The sequence below is a fragment of the Pinus tabuliformis genome, chromosome X, assembly GCF_031772625.1.
Source record: "Pinus tabuliformis cultivar Carrire ecotype Pingquan chromosome X, CPIR1, whole genome shotgun sequence".
NCBI classification, from domain to species: Eukaryota; Viridiplantae; Streptophyta; class Pinopsida; order Pinales; family Pinaceae; genus Pinus; species Pinus tabuliformis.
Window position 1 is genome coordinate 1049186891 of NC_142308.1, and position 23898 is coordinate 1049210788.

The following is a 23898-nucleotide window of genomic DNA, read 5'->3' on the forward strand; positions in this document are numbered from 1 at the left end:
ATCATATAATCGAGATTCTACTCTCTCTCTGTCTCCCTTTGGCACTCACTCAGGTGTGTATAAGTTTACTAATACAAAGATTAGTTTGATAATTTCCATTGCTTGTTGATAGTTGATTTTTAGCACGGACTAAAATTGTTTGTACTGTGATTATCTAAAGTTTTCTATTAGCAACAAGAAGATATACTTTGGAGAAATTATTAAATCCTAAATTTGTCACTCTTATGCAACAAACAATTTTAAATTTGTATTTGATATTTCATATTTACCTGATGATATATGTCCATCCTTCTGCTCTTTTTTTTTGTCTGTTTTTCATGGGAAGGAGACCTAAGAAACTTTTAGAAAATTGTTGTCATATGAGAAACCAACTGCATAACAAGGACCGTCATAAAATATTTGTTGACAGGGAAAGGTGATGAATTGTGGAGGTGGTGGAAGTTGTGGCACATGTCTTGTTGAGGTAAACTCTTGAACATTACTGTTTCACTCTAAATAGATATCCAATACATATTAAAATATGTGGAAAACTGGTGCAAGTTCTACTGAAGCAACTGATGAGGTATGTCAAGTTGGAAAGATATATTTTGGATGAATCACTATATCTCCAATCTCTAACTTTCTAAGTTAGCTATTCGATCATAATTTTTGATTTTTGAAAGGGATGATTTTTTTTTGGAGTCATTTATTGGCTAGTTACACTGGTATTGGAATGTGTTTGTTGTTTGGCATGCAACCTAGGGTTTTGTTCCCACACCTTGGGGATGTGTCCCTTACATCCTCACCCAGATGGCAACGTAGGAATGTAATTTGCCTTAAAGACATGCCCAGCATGGGTGGCTCATTTCAAGTGTCTTAAGGATGCTTAGGAAAGGTCTCTTGCATTTGAAGGGCAAATAGGCGTCTGTATTATGCCACACAATGCTGTCACAAATAGAATTAAAACTAAGTTACAGTTGAAAAACTGAAATAGACATTTTTATGATGACTAGGTGTAACTTTGAAAATTATATAGATAAATTCAATTAATGCGTGTTCTATTTCTGTTTGTATAATTTCTTTTCATACTTCATGTACATATTCACTTTCCATTTCATGCTGTGCTGCTTTCCTCATTGTACCAGTGTACCCTAAAATTGGATCTATCCTCCAAACATGTTGGAAACTTGTCGCACATTTTCCCATTCACCTGTCCTCACAAGCAAGGTAAAACAGGTTAGTTCAGCATGATAAAACAATGCAGGTCACAGAGGGAATACTTGCAAGTGGTGAGTGGTCCCAATCAACCAAGAATAGTTTCATCATTGAAGCTATTTTATAATTGTCATAGCTTGATTCAGAATTCTTTTGCTTGAAATCTTCCCAGTTCTAAACTTCTAAGTCCATACTCCAATTTTGTCAGTGCTGCAGTGTCTTTGTCTATCATTTTTTGATTTGAACGGTGATTAGGAGCCCTTAAAAGCCATCTTTTTGTGCACATTTCTGCTTGGGATTTTGCAAACTTGTATGTGCCATTGATCACACCTACGAACATACTTGTAGATTATTTTTAGGAGCTTCTTACTATGTCATATATGGCTTTTGAAGATAAATTTGTATTCTTTTTTAGGGTAAACATTGGCATGCCCTCTTGAATTGAATTTGTAAGCGAAGTTAATGGCTTTCCAAATGAGTTGTTAATGAGGGTGTTTGGTAATGTTTTTATTATATATCATATGTAAATGCGTAAAAGCTTAGAGGAAATAGTTTTTTTTTTTTATAAACTATAAATTATACTTTTTTGAAAATGCTGCATACATTACTTCATAAAGGGAATAGGTGCATGATGGAACAGACCAAGGTTGATAGAGTGCAGCGTGGGAGTGTCATTTTCCAAAAATCCTTGGGAGTGGAGCATCCTAGGAGCGTCTATTACACACACGCAGACATATTCAGAATGCCAATTTAGTTGAAAAATATATGAAAGCACACATATTTATGCATTAATGAAGATAGAAATGTGTGATGTTCCCAAATTTTGTGCATGCAAAAATCATTTAGGAGTTTTGCAAAATTTTGGAATTATTAAAAAGGGGAAATATCATTTTGTGAGAGAAGGGAGAAATTATTATTTTAATGGGTTGGCGGCAAAACAATATTTTATTGGAGGAAGGAAAAATATGGGAATTGGTGGCAAATAATATTTTATTGGAGAATGGAGAAAAAATATTATTTTATCGGAGAATGGTGGCGAAATAATATTTTATTTAAAAATGAGGAAAATTATTATTTTATTCAAAATGGCAGCAAAAAGTCTCCTAGTGGAAATTGGGCCCCACCAATAAAATAATAGGAATAAGGAGGATCTAGAAGCTAGAGGGAGGCTCCCTAAAAGATTATAAATGGAAGGGGAACTTAATTGCAAATCATTCAATTCTATCATTTTTATTTGACATTGTGAAGAAGCTCTAGAGAGCTTCTAGAGTTTCAAGTGAAACTCAAAGCTATCTTCGGTGTGTTGAGAAATATAAAGAGGTGGTAGTTAAACGATTTCTCTTATTATGACATTAACTTGTGATGTTTTCATTATTAGTGTTTGTTAATTTTGGCAACTAGGGCCAAACTTCACCTTGGACAACTCATATGAGGCAGCTCATATTTTTATTGGATTCCTCTCTCCGGGAGGTGTAAGATTGATCTAAAGATCATCCCGTTTTGACATGTAAAAATGGAATTATGAATTTATTTTGATTATGGATATATTGTCAAGGTTGGCCAACAAACTAATGTAGGCTCAGAAGCCCCACAATCACATCTATTCATCCTTAATGTTTGCATATAAATACGAGGTGCCTTCTCCTCATTTGGACACTTCAGTCAATCACATTCTTCTCTCTCCTTCATTGATTGGGTGCGAATTTCAGAGCCAACTCTCCACACGTGCAAAGAAGAGAAGGGTTTATTGTTCTAGCCGGACCGATTTTGCAGGAGGCTGATTTGACTTACGTTGACCAGCGTTGCCCTATTTTGAGTGCGGTTTTGGGTGGAGGATTTTTGTTTGGGAAGGCCACAGTTTTGGTCACAAAATCTGAGGCAGTTTGACTAGCATTCACTGCGTTAGGGCTTGCAGTTGCATTGACTTTTGTTGACTGGACTTTTTTAGGCTACTTTGGGCTGATTTGACTTGCTGTTGGAAGCCAAGTTGACCGAGTTTGACCAAGCTATTTTAGAGGTCAAATTCTGCCTTGTTGACCAACGTTGACTTTCTGGTTAGGGCTTTTTCTTTCTGCTATTTGACTGATCAGATTTCACTGTGATTGCGAAAGTGAATATTATATATTGTACTCTCTCTCTGTTTGTCCCTAGCTGGTGCCATATCTTGTGTCCTCTTGTCTTGGCTTGTCTTCTATTGTTATTGTTTATGTTCTATCTGCATTTTACTATCAAGTTGATGTGATTGCTAAACTGGATATTGGTATTGGGCTAATAAAGAAGTTGAAGTAAAATTGCTCTAAGCATAGAACATACCATTGTTATCTAAAATTAACAGTATTAGATCTTTTAATTTTTTCTTATCATCAAGATTAATGCCAAGAAACAAATAGAGGAGAACACAAGATGTAGGCATGCTTCCAGGGCAAAACCCCACTCTAGGGGAAAACCCAGTGAAAAATTCTTCCTTTAGTAGATTCAAGATGAGACGACCAACCCTTACAATCTAGACTCAAGACATCCTCCATCAAGTCATTCTTGAAACTGTGTGAGCATCAAGTCCTTATTACTGTGGCAACATTGAAACCTTCTTCACTGCACCTAGACCTTGTCAATGTTGCAACACTAAAACCTTCTTCACTGCATCATCTAGACCTTGTCACTGTGGCAACACCGAAACCATCTTCTCTGTGATAGCATTTAGATCTTGTCACTGCACCAAAATCATCTTGTCTCACAGTAATAGCACAAAACCTTTTTCTTTGAAATTTGAACATGTCTCTTTGAAATCCAAACTTGTCTCACTGAAATCTGAACTCGTCTTCTTTGTGATCATTGAAAAACTCTCACTGAAATTCTATCTGAGATTACCGAAATACATCTCTGAAATCCGAGTTCCTTTCAGTGTTTTATGTGAAGTACTTATGTTCGTATATATAGCGGTTTGTCCATCATAAATGAGCCGACATGATATTATGAAGAGATTTGTCTTTCACATAGGCCGACATGAGTTCATTTGATGACTATTCCTTTGAGGCCAACTTGAAGGAGACTTTGAGGAGGTTGACTTGATGATGATCAAGGAGACTTTGATGGAGGAGTCTTTGACCAATAAACAAATTGATTTTGACAATAACCTAAAGCCTACAATGGAGGCTTGACCTAAGACAAATGACCCAAGCATGAAACCCATGCTTTAATAAGTCAATTTCAATAATAATAAAATTCTTTTTGCTTTTCTTTTGACAAGTATCTTACATTTTGACTTCAAGTACAATTATGAAGATTGAACCTATTTACATTCTTCAACACTCCCACTTAACTAGGGAAGTATTCATATATACATATAACCAAAGAGGTACATGGAAGATCTCAAAACACATCATCTATGAAGAAGTTTCGGCACCGCAATGCCATGGACTAGATTCCTGACAAGGGAAATCTATCCATTGGTCTCTCAATACTTTAGGCACCACAATGATATAGACTAGATTCCTGACCAGGGCAATCTATCCGAGTGGGACTAAGATGGACTCAAGCTTTTAGCCTCTCTAGGTACCATGAGGCTTACTTTCTAACCATCGACCTAGAGATCCAGGTGCGTGTCAGAGCTCAATGAACAACTCGACCCTTTCAATTTCGGGATCTAGACATCAACACAAAGTGTTAAATTTGGCAACTAGGGCTAAACTCCATGTGGGTCACCTTATTTATGACAACTGATATTTTTCTTGGGTTCCTCTCTTCGAGAGGTGTAGGATTGATCTAAAGATCATCCGATTTCGACATGTAAAAATAAAGCTACGAATTTATTTGTATTATTGACAAATTGTCAAGGTCGGCCAACAAGCAAAACAAGCACTTAACTCCCAGCTCATCCTCAACGTTGCATATAAATAGAGGAGACCTCAAGTCATTTTAGGTGCACATCATTTGATGATCTCTCTCTCCACTTGTTTGGTTAAGTCTTCTTAAAAGGAGGACTTGGTGGAGAGAAGGGTCTCAAGCCCTAGCCGCAGCAAGAAGATGCCCTAGCCGCAACAAAGGAGAAGCCCTAGCCGCAGTAAGAAGAGGCCCTAGCCGCAGCAAATGAGAAGCCCTAGCCGCAGCAAGAAGGAGCCCTAAGACAGCGTGAAAGGAGCCTAGAAGGACAACGTGGAAATCTCTGTGTGCTGTAGGTGGCAGCGTGGTGAATAAGGTAGTTCTAGGGCATGAATTAAGGACTATTTGCAAGGCAGGAAAGCCGCAGCCACAAGGAGTAGAAATTCGTTGAAGATAGGTCAACATAGGTTGGATATGCATGCAGTTGGGTGTTGGCAAGTGAAATCAGCCAGGCCGAGTTCATGAGGAAGACAACGCTGCTGTTTGGGATTGTTTGGGTGACAAGTTGTGCTAGGCCACAAGCCATAGCACACAGCCGGAGGTTGTGTCAAGGGTTGTCATGGTTGGAAAACACCTTTATGAGGTAGCGTGGTATGAGAGGAGGGTCTCCAAGGTGAACCATAACCCTACAAGGGCTTGTTTGCTGACTGTGCGATGGAACTAGGGCTGCAGGACATGCCCTAACCAGGAGTACAACAAACAACAATATTGCAGCAGTATTTTGTGGAGGGCTGTTGGATTGATGAACTCCTCAAGGGTATGCTACAAATCTCTTAGGGATTGTTTGGAAATTGTCAAGGGAGTTTAGGGCTGCTGCAAGTGCCCTAACTAGAACAATAATCATCAACATAATGAAATCAGAATTATGAGCAGTGTTTGGGCTGATTGAGCTAATTGTTAGAGGCCGAAGTTCACTCTTAGAGGAAGGATTCTGCCATGTTTGACTAGCCTTGACTTTTCTGGTCAAGGCTTTACTACTGCTTTCATAAATGATTAGATTTGTAAATTTTGTAATATCTCTCTTTGTTAAACTATTGAAGAATATAAGAAGAATTGATCAAGGGTTTCCCCACATTGGGGTTTGTCCCTGGCTGGTGCCACATCTTGTGTTCTCTTGTCTTGGTTTGTCTTCTACCATTTATGTTTATGTTCTATCTGCATTTTACTATCATGCTGATGTGATTGCTAAACTGGATATTGATATTGGGCTAGTTAAGAAATTGACATAAATTGCTCTTAAGCATAGAACATACCAAAATTAACACAAAGTGTCCTCCCAGGCAATGCTTTGCTCACAGCCTCAAACGCCCTTTGATCCGACAGATCAAGGACAACAAATCTCTCTCGATCAAACTGATTGATAACCAACATGCTATCAAAAACTTCGAGAGATTTACCTGTACAAACACAACCCCAATCAATAATTTACTTTCACATATTCATAAACAAACACAAACCTTCAAGGTCTTTCAGACAATAGATGTTGCTTCTCAACACAACAAGACTATCAACCGAATCTTTGACAAAAGATTCCTTAATCATACACTTTCCTTTCCTACTTCACATGCAACAACATATTCTTCAAAATTCATTCTCCAATCAAAACTATGCTCTCCCTCTCAACTAGGGAGATTTCCTTTATCCAGGCTCCCTCTTAACTCAGGGAGATTTCTTCTATCCAAGCTCCCTCTTAACTCAGGGAGATCAACTTCTTCTTTTCGTCATCGAAGAATCTTTCGTGGCTTCCAACTATCTCATCAGAGTTATCATTACCATCACTATTCACATCATGCTTATCACATCAACAAACATCTTCACCATCTTGAAGATTGTGTACCTACACAACTTAGATAGCAAGTACAACCAAATCTATAGAAGCATGAAGTTAGCCATATCAAAATATTATAATAACGGAAGCATTTACAAACATAATCAGCAAGAGACTATACTTCAATACTTCAACTTCTTGCCCAGGTTTTGTTACAAACCCTAAATCACATCCACAACTCATCAAGATATCAAGCTCATTATATCTAGGGTTTCAATATTCTTTTAATGACATGACACAATATTTCATATAGCAAACCCTAGAAACAAATCAGATTAATGCATCTAACAATTTTCAAATTTCATATGTTAGACTTCCTACTAGGATTTTCATGTAAACCCTAGATTTTATACATGAGCTTCGACAATCAAAACCAATCACAGCTTAATCAACATCATGAATATCATCCACTAGGTTTGATGTAAACCCTAGATTTCCATCTATAATTTCTCAGCAATCACTATATAGATTCATAGATTCCAGATTGTCATATCACACATACTAGAGAATTTTAACTACTACTAGGGTTTAGCTGCAAAACCCTAGATTTACCAAACATCATCATCTTAGAACATCAAACTTTGACTAGGGCTTGTTTCCAAACTCTAGGACTCATGACCATTAACACTTAGGTGAACACATATCTAAGAATTCATCAGCATATCATAAGCTCATCATATGTCAGGTAATATTAATATTCTAGACATATACCGACCTAGAACAGGCTAGGGTTTTAATCAAATGGACACACACCTAGGGTTTCATTCCTAGGACTCTAAATACATAACAAGGGTTTTGCAGCTTGCTTATAGACCCAACCAAACTCCAAGGATCTAGGGTTTCAATTCATAACATAGTAAACCCTACTTTACTAGAACTTCAAAGGTTCGGGATTTCAGATAACATTATTTCAACCCTAACAAGTTAGGGTTTTCATAATCATATCAAAACCCCAAACATGACATTATCAACAAAAAATTCAAATAACTTTTTCCAATAACCCTAAGCAGTTTTAGGGTTTCAGACATTAACATTAGCATACCCCTAAGTTAGGGTTTTCCAGACAACCTATCTAGGGTTCTTTAAAGTCAATTAAGAATATGAGGGGGTAGATTTATCAAGTGATGAATCACCCAAAACAAGAATCATTATGATTCAAGACAGCTAGACATAACGGTATTAGTAATGTAAAGCAAATTTCAAAATAAGATGAACATACCTTTTAAGAGAATTTGTAAGGTGTATAGATTAAGACGTAAGATGGTCAAACCTTGTAAGTATTCCTTGAATTATTGTTCTTGTATTTAGCCATGATCTGTAATACAACTCTCAAGAAAAACATGTGATACCAAGAATCATGATTTAATTTCTCAAGTTGGATCATAATCATGGAGGATGGAATCCCATGATAAGCTGTTCATTCGACAGTAGGAATTTTTACTTGATATCTTAGATTATTCTAGAAAACAAGTATTAAGGTTCTAATAAGAGGTTTTCATATGATATCTAGGGAGTACTATCTTTATCCCAGTCTAGCTATAAACAAGGATCATTTGAAAATCTAAAAACTTATGTACCTACGTACCTTGGGGTTACATACTGCTGATTTGATGACTCATTAGACTTGCATGTGCATCTTGACAATACTTACTTGACTTCTCTTGAACTCGTACCTTGTGCTCGGACTTATCAATTCAGATCCTTAAGGCATAGGACAAACTTCAGATGTGATGACACAATTTAGTCTTATGACAAAGTTATTTATATATACCTGTAGTGTCATCACTGTCTTCGTCATTATAGAGATAGTAACCCAGTCCTTTAGTAATGGAATACATTATGGTGTTGTAGATATAGCCCAAGCAATGATTATTCATACACAAACCTTCGGTCATGTGATGACTCAGTTCATGGTTCGAGTTTTCTTCACTGTAATAAACCTAAACTTTGTTTCTTGTTTTCACTATTACTTGTATGCCAAGAATCTTTCCACAATTTATAGCGAAGTTACTCCTTTGATGTACTGTGTATTCACTGAAATTTTACAAGCTCATTCTCTGGAATGATCCGACTTCTTTTCACTGTAGTATACCAAAATTTTATCACAACAATATTGAACTTCCTTCTGAAAATTTAGACCAAATCAATACCTGTGATTAGTCTTTGAGATTCTACGAGTTCATTATTCTGAAACATTTCCAAACTTTACTTGTTGCTTGTGACTTATGGTACTGTCCTATAGAGCGGAGTTATATCCTTGAACTTGTAGCCTTCCTTCTACAAACCCATTCTGAAATGATCCAATACTCCTTCATTCTTGGTGCCTTTAAAATGCTCACTGTAATCTCAGCGCCATCAGTTTCATTAGCCCAGAACTAGCCTTTTTGACCTTGACCATATCTCTGATACCATGTTGAGAAATCTAAAGAGGTGGCAGTTAAACGATTTCTCTTATTATGACATTAACTTGTGATGTTTTCATTATTAGTATTAGATATTTTAATTATCTTCTTTTATCATCAAGATTAATGCCAAGAAACAAGTAGACGAGAACACAAGATGTAGGCATGCTGCCAGGGAAAAAACCCATTCTAGGGGAAAATCCAGTCAAAAATTCTTCCTTTAGTAGATTCAAGATGAGATGACCAAGACCCTTACAATCTAGACCCAAGACATCATCAAGTCATCCTTGAAACTGTGTGAGCACCGAGTCCTTATTACTGTGGCATCGTCGAAACCTTCTTCACTGCACCTAGACCTTGTCATTGTGGCAGCATTGAAACCTTCTTCACTGCATCATCTAGACCTTGTCATTGTGGCAGCACAGAAACCATCTTCACTATGATAGCATTTAGATCTTATCATTGCAACGAAATCATCTTGTCTCACAGTAATAACACATAAACCTTTTTCTCAGAAGTCCGAACATATCTCTTAGAATTCCAAACTTGTCTCACTGAAATCCAAACTTGTCTTCTCTGTGATCATCGAAAAACTCTCACCGAAATTCTATCTGAGATTACCGAAATACATCTCTGAAATCCGAGTTCCTTTCTATGTTTGATGCGAAGTACTTATGTTGGTATATATAGTGGGTTGTCCATCATAAATGAGCCGACATGATATTATGAAGAGATAGGACGACATGAGTTCATTTGATGACTATTCCTTTGAGGCTGACTTGAAGGAGACTTTGAGGAGGCTGACTTGATGATGATCAAGGAAACTTTGATGGAGGAATCTTTGACCAATAAACAAATTGACTTTGACAATAACCTAAAGCCTACAATCGAGGCTTGACCTAAGACAAATTACCCAAGTTGAAACCCATGCTTTAATAAGTCAATTTCAATAATAATAAAATTCTTTATGCTTTTCTTTTGACAAGTATATTACATTTTGACTTCAAGTACAATTATGAAGACCGAACCTAGTTACATTCTTCAACACGGTGGACTTTGGGTGCCACCCTAGTTAGCCTTAGGGAATATTACTTCAGATCTTTCATTCGGGGTTTATTGACATTGTTGTTGATTTACTGCCTGAAAATTTAACGAGATTTCATTGCAGGAGGCATGTGGGTATTTTACATTATTGGGTTTACTAGTACTAGTCTTGTTGCAAGTTTGGCATAATTGGTTTATTTAATTTTCTCAAGGAGGTCGAGTTATATCTTGGTTGCAGAATGAATACATATCATTTGTTGGGCTGAGTTTGGGCCTGCAAAGGGGAAATTTTATATGCTGGTAGGGGCAGAGTATCTCATCATTCCGCTGCTGAATATACACTGGGGAAGGGATCAAGTATCCGCCTATAATTGGTTCGAATTCCTGAATATCTACCACTGAAGTTGACTATGAGTTAGAGCTTTCTTGGATAACATATATGCACATATTAGGTTCCTTTGTATTCTGGGTTTTATTCCCTCATTTGTCAAGGCAATGATATGGCTGTATGCTCTTAAAGACTGCTGTGTTATTTCTGGAGTTATATCTCATTATAGAATGATGTCATTATGGCTGCCATTATTGTTATTAGTATTGTTTACTCTTGCTGTGTAAAATATGAGCATCACAGTGTTGTTATAAAGAATTTTTATAAGTGTTTGTTTCAGCATTGTGTATTCATTTGAACCAACAACCAGAAGAAGTTCACCTACAGGCTACAGCAGTATATCAACAAACTGTTTGACAAAATAACACTGACAGAACCGTATAAACTTGGAAATTTCATGGGGTATTCAAGGTATTCCTGAGGGGGTATCCTACAGTGGTTTCCTGAGTCAACAATCTTCATTCAGGGCTGTCATATATCACCAAAAAGAGGACTGATATACTAGGAATATATTGCAGAAGTTCACACCAGGTTCTTCTTATTTTTGAGTATTGTAACTCTTGTTATTAAGTCAAATGAAGGACTGTGTTTAATGGCTTTATAATATCATATTTGTGAACTGATTTATCTCTGAGTATATTACTGTTTCATGCTTTGATTTAAAGGGTTTTATGAGTATCTTTGGGCACTATGTATCTCTGTTCAAAATAAATTGCAAAGGAAATTCACCTACAGCCATGCACCTACAAACTGTTTCACAAAACTCCTCACTAAACAAACTTGTTAAAAACTAGAAAACTCAGTGGTCATTCTAGAGAATTTCCATTAGGAATACTATAGTGGTATCAGAGCATGATCTTGGCTAGCTGTGGACCTTAAGCCAAGTGATGACAAGAAGAAGACTTCCAGGACCAGAATAAAAAGCTAAGAAATCATGGGATCCAGAGAGAAGTTTGTTGACCACTAGAGTGACACCTGATGATTATATTAAGACTCCATGCCTAAGGATGATCCAAAGGACCCTTGTACCATCATATATTATCAATCAACAAAGTTTTTAAACTCTACTTCTATTTCTCATCATTTTTCTTGTACCCAGATTCCGCATCTTGTGGGGAATTGTAATAAGTAATGCTAGTAATGATGAGTGTTGATTCTGTAACAGGCTTAGGATGTTGGGACTCAATCAACAAACAAGTACACCTTGGAGTTTTTTTTAATCTGGTTAATTATCCCTTTTTTCCGAGGCGGATAATTTTCTGGGTTTTTCACTCACTTTTTACCCCAAAGCCGGGGTGATGGTTTGAAGGTTGAGCCTCTAACACATCTTAGTGTCTAGAGTCGATGTATATTACCATACTAGATCACACAAAAATTTTCGTGGAATTTGGTTAGGTCTAGGTAGTCATTTTTTAATTTTTTAGATTTTCCGTACTGCGAAAATTGCAATAAAAACTGTATTTGTAATGTAATAAGCGATGTCTAAAAAATTTGTATGGGGTATGAGTAATAAAATTTGCACCCCACCCTCAAGTTTCTACTATGACACACTTTGAGGGGTTAAAAATGTGTTTTGAACCATTAAAACCCATTTTTCTAAGTTTAGTGGGAAATTTGGCAATTAATTAAGCCATAAATGATATACATGGAGAAAAATAAATATCCACACATGTTAAATGTTGTAGAAATGAGGTGGAAAATTATGGAGGAGTTAAAGTGAAGTCCAAGGTGATGTGGACTCCTAAAATCAAGGAAAGGACGTGCTCAAATAAAATCGAATTTTTGGCATTAAATGAGAAAACTGCTTACTTGGAAATTCGAATTTGTGAAATTAATGCACATTTGGGAGGATTTGAGAGAATATTTGGTGGAGATTTTTGTGGGAAATTGTCCCCACATGGGTTATCACCCATCTACATTAGTCATTCCATCATAAAATTCGAATTTGGTACATAAGGGAAGAAGAAAATGTCCACTTGCCAGAATTCAGTTTTTACACTTGGCGTTGGAGCTCCGTTCAACAAAATTGAATTTCTTTTTGGGATTGTCACCTTATGCCATTTATTTAATCTCTTTACCTTGGGATTAACTCCAATGCCATTTGTCATTGTCATTTTTCATTGGAATTTGCTCCCAACTCTCTATATAATAGAGCCATGGGCTCTCATATTGAATGATGTTATGAGCTATTGTGCTTGGGAATGCTCTGCTCTTATGTACACTTGTTTTCAATTGCAATAAAAGACTTTGGGGTTCATTTGTGAGTTGTTTTTCTTTTGGAGTATGATGATTGGCTCATTATCGGTAAATTTCCTTTGCTCATGCTTTGATTTATTTTATTTTCATATGCTCTTGTAGATTTGTTAATGTAAAACTATCTTGCATTGACAATTGATTTAAGAGTATGCTCTAGGTGTGGAAATCTCTAGTTATTTTCCAATAAATTTATAGAGTTTTTCTTATCATTGCTTATTTGATAAATCTATATGGAACTAATGTTTGATTGAAGTTTTGCAGAAGAAATCTTGTTGGGATTCAAATATCAGGAGTGAGGGGAAGTCTTTGGAGAGACCAACCCACTCTTCACACATTCTCCAAAGAGTTCTCATTGGTTTTTTGAATTTCCATAGTTTTATCTTATAAAGTGGTTTCTTACAGAGATTTTCTTGGACATAGCTTGTGTACAAGCAAATGCTTCTAAATTTAAATCTCTTTTAAAAATTGTGCTTTCATTGAGTTATTTAGCTATTTAAGAGCATTTTCCAAGCTAGGCAAGTGATGGGGTTCAAACTGCACTCCCATCACTTGATTTGGTTTTGTACGTTATTTTGTATCATACTTGTTCATTTTATATGCGTTCTACACTAATTTTGTCTTGGTTTTGCAGCACATAGTTGGAGTTTTGACAACAAGTACCTTGAGGAAAGACCATTGAAAACACTATCTTTCTTGTAGGACCTCTCAAGCACCCTAGATATATTCTAAAGAGGCCGTGGACACTAGAAGGAGCTGCAAAGAAGGTTGGACTGTGGGCCTTTGGGAGCTTGTAATTTTCTGATTTTAGGACTTCATTGCCCTTTGAGGTTGCTATAGTTTGGAGGGATATTCTAGTTATTTCTAGCTCTCATCTTGTACAAATCTCCTTCATCTTTTGGGCAGACCTTTAAGAGGCTTTTACACCATTGTAACATCTTAATTAAATATCTTTTTTTCTTTTTCTTTTTTTGTAGGAGCTTGGGTTTAGCCAAGGCATCCTTTCTCCTTATTTAGAAGGAGGATTTTGTGTGGGTGGATTAATTTTGGCATCTCATCTTTTCAAACTTTCATTTTTAATTCATTTTGCATGCTCTAAAATGAACACAACTTCACCATCGCATTTCAATCTCTAAGTTAAATTTTGCTACAAGGTTCTTTGATGCTTTGCCTTTCATTCCCTTTGTTTTGAAGTATAAGTTGATATTTTTTTTTAGAGCAACTCATTTCATACATGCAAGTATCTCAATTTGTGTAGCAAGTTTAATTTAGTTGTCTAACATTTTCTCTCTATACAATTTGCCTCACTATAGGTTCATTTGTGGTTTTGCTCATTTACTTTCAAATCATACTTTACAAGCAAACATTCACTTTTTAGCTTCATCAAATTTTCAATTGCTATAAGTTTATGGTTTGTGACATTTACTTGGAGCAATTTACAATTCCATTTATTTATGAAGCTTATGTTTACATGTCTTGTACAACTTTGAGAGAAAATTTTCAAGTTACATCATTGTGAGCATTTCCATCTACTTGAGGTAATTTTCTTTTTTGCAAAGAAAACTTACTTACATCACTTTAATTCACTTACAAGCTAATTTCCTTTTTCCAATTGAAGTTACATTTGCAATTTACTTTGAACATTATCTCATTTCCATTATTTTGAAGCATTGCAAATATCCATGGGAAAACTTACTTGCATATCATTTACAAATTCTAACATAGTTTGCATTTTAACTCAATTAACTTCCAAGCATAAGCTTGGTTGATAGAAAGTATAGAGAAAAAGACTTTCTTAGAAAGTTCATCCATTTGGTATGAAGTAAGGTAAAAGGGTTGTGTGACAAGGTGGCTTGTCCCCTCATAGGAACGAAGGCACACGTTGAATTGTAAGACTCAGGGGATGGGTATCCTTAATGACAGCTCCGTGCCCTCCCCCCTATTTTTTTACAGTCACCCCAATTTTTACCCTTTGGTAAGAGCTCAAGAGGAGGATTTCTCATTTAGATTATGCATTTTAGATTAAAAAAACCAAGACTAATTGCATTCAAATCAAGTATAGGTGCATCTCATGCTAATACATCTTATGATTTCAATTGCATTTGTCCATTTTACTGATCATTATTGAATATTTTATTTTGACAAGCATTGTTTCATTTTCCTTTTGCAAGTAGAACATTAATTGTTTTTCTTTTTGCAAGATATTTCTATATGCTTTGATTTAGACATTGATTATATTTTGAAAGCATTTTATATCTTGTATCAATTATCGTGCTAACATCTTTGTTTCCATTTCAGGATTGCTTTGCTTTCATTGTTGGAAGCATTCTACTTTTGTTTTGAGCAAATGTATCTTTCATTCCTATTGAGCAATTTATCTTAAGGCTCTGATTTGATGGTTTTGTTATGTAAATGACTTTTATTGCTCATATCATATTTTGCTCATAAATCTTAAAAGTAATCCACTTTCACTTTAACATCTCTCCTAGAACCTCATATTTCTTTTATCTTAGTTTTCCATATTAGGGACCATCCCCCATAGCTAACCTAGGAGATAGCTTAAACGGAGAGAGAGAGTATTTAGTGTGACAACCCCTTCTCTTAGTTGTTTGCTAGCAACCACACCTTGTGGGGTTGAAGACTTTCCTCACTGACTTGTAGGTAGGTGTAGGCGGCAAGGTCAACATCTTTGGCGCTGTTGCTGGGGACAAGCTTTCTTGTACTTGGGAAATCGAATAACCTTTTGGTTTTAGCATTTTTGAACTTTAGATTTAGATTCTTGCTCAAGTGACTACTCCACTCAATCTAAATTTTGTAAAAGTCTCTACTAGGAGAAATTCAAGTGGTCTAGTTAGTCCCTCTCTTGATCCTGAAAGGGTTTTTAGAGAGAGGTTGAAAAGACTCTCTCATAGTAGAGCTCTTGCTAATCTTGGGCAAGAGGCTATTTTTGATATTCATTTGTTTTTTCAAGAATAAGTAGAGCCTAACATCATGAATGGTCTTTTTGCTCTTTGTGACTTCACTAACATAAATGGCTATCCTCACAATATGCCTGACAAGGCTATTGAAAAGTTGCCTTCCTTTCAAGGTAACACTGCCATTAGTGCTACATCACATGTGAAAAACTTTAATGTTTGTAACTTTAAATGGTGTAACACTGCTAATTATGAGGATATGAATATGAGACCCTTTGTTTTATCTTTAAAAGAGGATGCTCTTGTTTGGTTCACTGAGCAACTTGCTAACTCATATAACTCTTTACAAGCCATTCTAATTGCATTTTTAGATAAGTTTGGAGAGAAGAAGGGAAATAGGCATTTGATCAATGCCATTAGCAACATGAAGAAAAATGAGAATGAAACCATGGAGGAGTTTAACAAGAGATTCAATGAATTAGTAAAAAGCATGCCTGCTACTTTTAAACCTCCTGATGAATTTCTTTTATGCTCATATCTAGATGCTTTTGGTGTTGACGTTGCCTATGAGTTGAGGAGGAAGGAGCCTACGAATTTAAGTGTAGCTCAATTTGAAGCCTTGAAGATAGAAAGGGTTAGAAAGCAATCAGGAAAATATGAAATTCCTAGTTTCAATAGAGCGCCATCAAAATCTAATGATTCCAAAGGCAAGGTCAAGGAAGAGACTACACATGATCCTATCAAAGAATTAACTCAACTCATCAAGAGCATGGAAGCAAATCACATTAAAGAAATGCAAGCCATGCAAAATAGGTTGGTGGCCATGGAAAGATCACAAGTGTAAAGATTCCAACCTAGGCCAAATGATAGATGGCAAAGAGTAAAGGTCCTCTAGAAGATTATAAGCCTCCTAATCCATTGGAATCCACCAACATGGTAGATCAAATTCCCCCTTTTTTTAGGCCATTTAATGAGTTCCATGAAGATGCCACATGCCCATATTTGAAGAGAATCATGGAAAGTGGCATGTTAGGAGATGAACATGTAGGGACAAGTGGTCAAATCAATATTTTCTCCATGGAAGATCAGATATACACCATTGAAAGAAATCAAGAGATTGACCATAGGCCTAATAATCTTCGGGTTGACACTATGATTGCAAATTTTGACAAAGTCACTGAGAGTTTTGGGGAAAAGTCTACATCTGGACAGATTCTTGCTATGGAAAAACACAAAGGGATGACTTATTAGAGAAGGGATATCCAAGACTGAAATAATCACAAATTTTTCTCCTCCTACTTCAGAATTAAATTTTGACTTAGGAAATTGGGTGAATAATGTAAAGGTTTCTATTCTAGTGACAAAACTTTTAAAGATACCATCTCAAAGAGCCAAGTTACTAAGTCCCATTGAAGTTACTCAAAGGGAAGATGAGGAAATTGTATTGAAAAGTATGAAATGTTATGTGAGGAATGGAGATCATCTACCATTTTATGTTTCTTTGATAGTGAATGATCGTCTTTTACACAACTGCATGCTTGATTCAGGGGCTTCATCAAATGTCATGGCCAAGAAAGTCACGGAGCAACTGAATTTAAGGGTATCTAGGCCTTATCACAACATATGTTCAGTGGATTCTAAAAGAACATATCCTACCTTAAATGCAACCATAGTTGTTTGAGATTCCTCCAGAGAAAAGAACACAATAATATAAGGTAAAAGGATAAATTAAATTACAATGAAATTTGTTGACAAATTTGTATTAACCCTTATTTCATCTATAAACATGTGTGGCTGTGGATCAGTGATTGCATTTTCACACCACAAAACCCTGAAAGAGAAATATGTCACAATTTGAACTTAGAACAAAATGTTTACCCCTTAGGAAAGTATGCCTTTGCCATAGAAGGATCCAATTCTATTTCCTGGTTTACATCAACCACAACATCTATTAAACAAAGGACATAAAATAAGTAAGAAAGTCACGGAGCAGCTGAATTTAAGGGTATCTAGGCCCTTCACAACATATGTTCATTGGATTCTAAAAGAATTGAAGTGTATGGGATAATTAAAGATTTACGAGTTTTACTAGCTGCATACCCAGATAAAATAATGACTATGGATATTGTTGTGATAGACGTTCCTGATTCATGGGGAATGCTCCTATCAAGAAAATGGGCATCATATTTAGGTGGTAGCCTTCAAATGGACTTATCATATGCCACCATCCCGACGCCTGATAATATCTTTGTCAGACTTGATCAGGAGTTAGAGAAAAAATATCATGTTGAGTATCCAATGAAAACAAACAATGAGATTATCTATAGATCATGCCAGACATGAAGTGATGCAGTGTTGACAAATTTTCTTCCCCCTCTAACAGAACAGATTCAAAACGAAGAAATTAGGCATAGCTCAAAAAGCTTGGGTACTTCAAATCTCCCATTAGAGCATTTTCAAGACAAAGCAATAGGATTGACAATAATTGCATCATCATCACCATCGCAACTAACCAAAGAGAAAATAAAAGAACAAAAAAAGATATAAAAAACGAACCACTAGTTTTGAGCAGGACCAAGCCTCAATGCATCAATAATCGAAAAAGGAAAAGGAAGAGGTTTGGTGTATCTGATGGCCACAAACAGGTTAATATTGGGGCAAGTCATAGTCCCAAGATAGTCAGAATTAGACAAGGCACATCAAAGAAATAACCTATGGACTTGCCTGTGAGTAGGCAGGTTCTCAAGATGGATTTCACCGAAGACATCTGATGCCATGGGACATCTTTTTGTATCATATTTCTAACCTTATCCCTTGTAATTTTTGTTTAATTAGTTTTATTTCATGAATAAATTGTCATTTATGCTCTTAGAATAAATTTCCATTTCCTCATTTCTGTATTTGATTTCATTTGATGATATTTTGAATGGATACTGCTGATATATGTCTTTTGTCAGTGGATGTAGATTCCAGGTTCTTGCACACTATCTTTTCACATCTTGCATGCATCCCCATATGGAGCCAAATGTTGATCATTGGAGTGGCATCCGATGATTATATGAAGACTCCATGTCCAAGGATGATCCGAAGGACACTTGTTCCATCAGATATCATCAATAAACAGAGTTTTTAAACTCTACTATTTCTCGTCATTTTTCTTGTATCCAAATTCCACACCGTGTGGGGAATTGTAATAAGTGATACTAGTAATTATGAGTTTTGAGTCTATATCGGGCCTAGGATGTTGGAACTTGATCAACAAACAATTACACCTTGGAGTATTTTTTTTAATCTAGTTAATTATGTTGAAGAAAGTGTAACTAGGTTCAATCTTCATAAATGTAATTTTGATATTTGTATTTATACAAGAAAAGAAATATTTTTGTTATATTTATCAATGAGTATCTTGCTCATTGAAATAGGTTTAGCACATGTCAAAGTGCTATAGCTAAGTCAAAGAGTCAAAAGCAAATGTTGGAGACCCTTAAGGGCATGTTACACCATGTATATTTATGTACTCTAGAGTCAAAGATGTCTTTCCAAGCAAAGTCACAAGTCCTCCATGCAACTACATCACCAAAAGAAGCTACCAAAGAAGAAAAATAAAGTCAAACTAAAGTCACCAAGTCGGCCTAAAGGAGGGACAAACCTCTATATATAGAGGCTTTCCACTCCTCCAACGACAAGTAATCATACCTCTGAAATCAACGAGCAAAGGAAGACCAAAAAGGGTGAAGAAAGTAAAAGTAAAAGGAGCCTCTAGTGCAGCGAAGAAGAAGACAAAACCAAAGTTTAGAGGGTTGTTCTAAGGGTAAATCACAATCACACGTGTGAGAAAAGGAGGTCTCTCTGCGGTCATAACATTTACAACATAATAGTCTCATATCTCTCATTGTTTGGTCTAAAAACTTAGGCCTATAAGGCCTCCCACTAGACCGAAGAAGAGGCTCTCCCAAGCGAAGGTAAAAGGAGTCAAATATACAAGGAAACCTCCCACATGTGCGAGAAACTAGGGCTATAGTGCTGTCATATCAAGTCTACAACTACACATCAAGAAGAAGCTCTGTTGGACAGGAGAAGGAAGGTATCTTCATGTTGAAGGATCTCACTAAGTATCTCTTCTAGAGCTCAGATAAACAAGGTCTATCATTAGAAGGAAGAAGGAGGACGAAGTGCCGAAAGAGGAGGATAAAGTGCCAAGAAACAAAGTTCCAGAAGAAGGAAGGACTTGACTTGTGCTTGGAGGATATTCTTGTCAAGGGTCTAGGGTTTGGCATTGATTAATAAGAAGCTTCAATAAGAGAAATTTACGAAAGGGTTTTCCTCTCTAAGAGAGAGAGGTTTTGCCCTGGCAGAGAGCCAATATCTTGTGTTCTTGTGTTTTTGGTAGCAGTTTGATGAAGTAAAAACACATACAATAATAATAAGAGAAGAATACCAAGCTAACAAGTTAAATTGAGAAGGTTCTTCACAAATTGTTATCAAGTATAGAAGAATCCTACTATATCTAATTGCCCTAGATTCTTCAACATGGTATTATAGCTAAGGTGACACATCAAGGAAAGGGCATCTCAAGAACACTCATAGGTGATTCATCAAGGAAGGACATCTCAAGAACAACTACAAGGTTGAAGCTTCAAGCCAAGAAGTCTCAAACACATCAAGGACAAGAAGGTCTACCATCTACTATTCATCCCGGACTACAAAGCAAGAAGCCTTTCATACAAAGACACCTACAAGAAGATCAAGTCAAAGAAGGACCTACATCAAGCTACACCATCTTCAAGGGAAGAAGCACTACAAGTCAAGTCTTACTCTCCAAGAAAATATCATCATCAAGCAAGTCTATTTGAAGGAAGCAATTTGAAGATCCAGGAAGGCAAGCCATCAAGTCTTCAAGAAGAAAGCAAGACTACTACATCACAAAACTCTATCAAGTAAGTATATGTCCCCTCCTGAATATACCTCAATGTCTTTTTGCAAGGAAAGCAACAAATTGGTTGGGACCACTAAATTCCTTGCATGGAAGAAGAGGACTGATTTACTTCTCAAGGAGAATGAACTTCTAGACCTCATCAAAGGAGAACCACTATTCTTGCTAAGGAACAAACTCAAGCCTTAGCCAAGTACAATAAGGATGAGACAAGAGCTCAAAGGATTCTAATAGAGTCCATCAAGGACTCTCTCATTCCTTATGTCTCCAAATTTGAAACATCAAAAGAAATCTATGATAAACTAATTGAGCTATTCTTGGTAAGCACAACTGGAGAAGTGATATCTCTACGAAATGATTTGTACGAGATGAAGATATCAAAGGAAGGAATAACTCCCTACTTCATGAAGATCTCTGAGCTGAGAGATCAACTTAAAGAACTAGGAGAAGTCATGTATGGCAGAGAAATGACAACTCTAGTACTCGATGCTCTACCCGAGGATTGGGGCAACTCCACATCAAGCATATATGCCAAGAAGGAAGCTACCCAACTAAGTGAACTATGGTCTCTATGCAAGATAGAGGAAACTAGACTCAAAGCAAAGGATGATGTGGGATCAAAGGAGCAAGAATTTGCTACCATGGCTAAGAGAAAGGGGAAATTTGGCAAATTTGGTCCATGAAGAACAAGCAATAGAGATATGTCCAAAGTCCAATGCTTTGGATGCCAAGAATTTGGACACTACAAAAGGGATTGTCCCAAAATTAAGAAGGACAACAACAACAATAGAAAAAGGGAAGAAGCTCACATAACTCAAGAAGTGAAAGAAGAAGACAAGAAGCAAAAGGAGGAAGGTCCTCGAGATCTCTACTATGACTAAGTCAACCTCTTTACTTGAGTTTTCTTTCAAAGTTTTGAGTAGCATATGAGCATATAGAGATATGATAGAATGCATGGTTAAGTAGTATCTTCTAGAATATAGGAGCATGGTGTAGATATAGCTCAAGATATTCATATAGAAGGAGCATACCTATCATCGGACCTCATCCACAATGAAAGAATAATTGATCATGATTAAGAATATTAGAAGGTCTCTATCATCAAAAGGAAGAAACATTTGCAGGATAAGGGTATTCAAGATCCTCTAATAGAATCTTCAAAAGAAGGTTGATAAATAAGAGCAAATGTCTCATTGGGAGTCCCATTCATGGGATTCAAGAAAGGATGATATGCAGGCAAGAGAAGCTGAAGCAAGAAAGGCTACACCAATCAAGAAGAACTATCAAATGAAGCCAAGATGATCAAAGCAGAATCAAGATGAGGTATGTATGCATCAAAGTTTAGTCATGTCATCATATGTATTATTGAATAATGGGAATAGTTCTAAAACATGATCAAGTATAAAAGGATCTCTTTCACCGATGACATGCTCGAAAGCATGCACTACAATCCAGTGAAGGTCAACATGAAGATGTGCCCTCATAAGGAGCATGAGGTGGTTGACTAAACATACATGAATAAACAAATGAAGAAAGAGATCAGGCATGTGAAGAACACCATGGTCACAAAAAATCACTATCTGACAAGATACATTAAAGACATCTCCCGAAAGAAGGCATGACAATTTTGACAAAGGAAGAAAAAGATCAAAGGACCCTTGACACCCATGAAGGCCTTGGAGATATTAAGATGCAGATAACTGATTCAACTCTACAAAGATGTCATGATGAAGAAACCATCCAGCAAAAGCACTATTCAATGTTGAAGCAATATCAGGATGAAGTCATGAAGGGCTACTAAATCGAAGTATGGGAACAAGCAAGTACAACTAAGCATCCCTATGATAAATATTCAGAAGTATAGTCAAATGATAAAGGAGTAGCTAGATGACGAAAGATCCTGACATACACCAAGAAGGCCACTTTCCACGAAGAAAGAAATGACATGACAATCTAGGAAGGAAAGTGATTGATGGCTGATGCCCTACCAAGAAGAGGTTCAAACAAAGACTTCATGACATCAAAAAAAGAATGAGATCAAGCAGCTGAAGGACCCACAAAGAAGAAGTTTCTGATGAATGGACAAGCCCCTAGCTAAGAGGGAGTTCTAACAAGTTCCCAATTACAAAGGTCCCAATTGCAAAGGAGCTTGATCAAGTTTCTGGTTAGAGGAAACTTGGACATGTCTTCCTCAATTAAGAGGAAGAGATAGACACAACATTCTTGTCTTCACTTGGGAAGAAAGAATGGAAGGATTGGGTAATCATCCTGCATTTGATACTCTTTGAGGATGTGTTGGGCATCCAAGATAAGAGTTGGCAAGAGGACCGATATTCTTTGAGGGATGGGAACCCAAGAAAAGAATAGTCCTAGAAGGTCATGCTAGGTAAACACCCGGGTGGGTATGTACCTTGAGAGACAATGATTAAGGTGTCTATATGTCATTGGTCTCGCAAACATTGTGCTCTGATCTTATGAGAGATAGAGATGTTAGTCAAGGCCTTGCTATAAACAATGTCGGTTACTATGATGCTATAGCAAATGGATTGCCAATCTGGTTTCTCTTATGTGCATTCTTCAAGATTGAAAAATAGCCAAACATCTTGTAATGATCTATGAATACCTTCCTAGTTAAGAGGGAGTGTTGAAGAAAGTGTAACCACGTTCGGTCTTCATAAATGTAATTTTGATATTTGAATTTATACAAGAAAATAAATATTCTTTTTGTTATATTTATCAATGAGTTTCTTACTCATTGAAATAGGTCTAGCACATGTCAAAGTGCTATAGGTAAGTCAAAGAGTCAAAAGAAAATGTTGAAGACCGTTAAGGGCATGTTACACCATTTATTTTATGTGTTAGAGTCAAAGATATCCCTCCAAGCAAAGTCACAAGTCCTCCATGCAACGACATTGCCAAAAGAAGCTAATCCAAAGAAGAAAAATGAAGTCGGCCTAAAGTCACCAACAAGTCAGCCTAAAGGAGGGACAAACCTCTATATATAGACGCTATCCACTCCAACGACAAGAAATCATACCTCTGAATCAACGAGCAAAGGAAGA

The 23898-nt window shown here is 36.4% G+C and overlaps 1 protein-coding gene across 1 annotated transcript in view; it reads left to right on the forward strand.

Moving 5' to 3' along the window:
- Nucleotides 1-410: 410 nt before the first annotated feature.
- LOC149143404 (photosynthetic NDH subunit of subcomplex B 3, chloroplastic-like) overlaps nt 411-23898 on the forward strand; it is a 72860-nt gene continuing 49372 nt past the window's right edge. The window contains exon 1 of the mRNA XM_089449592.1: nt 411-463. Within this exon, the coding sequence (XP_089305718.1) occupies nt 419-463 (45 nt within the window). The 5' untranslated portion in view covers nt 411-418. The remainder of the gene's footprint in view (nt 464-23898) is intronic.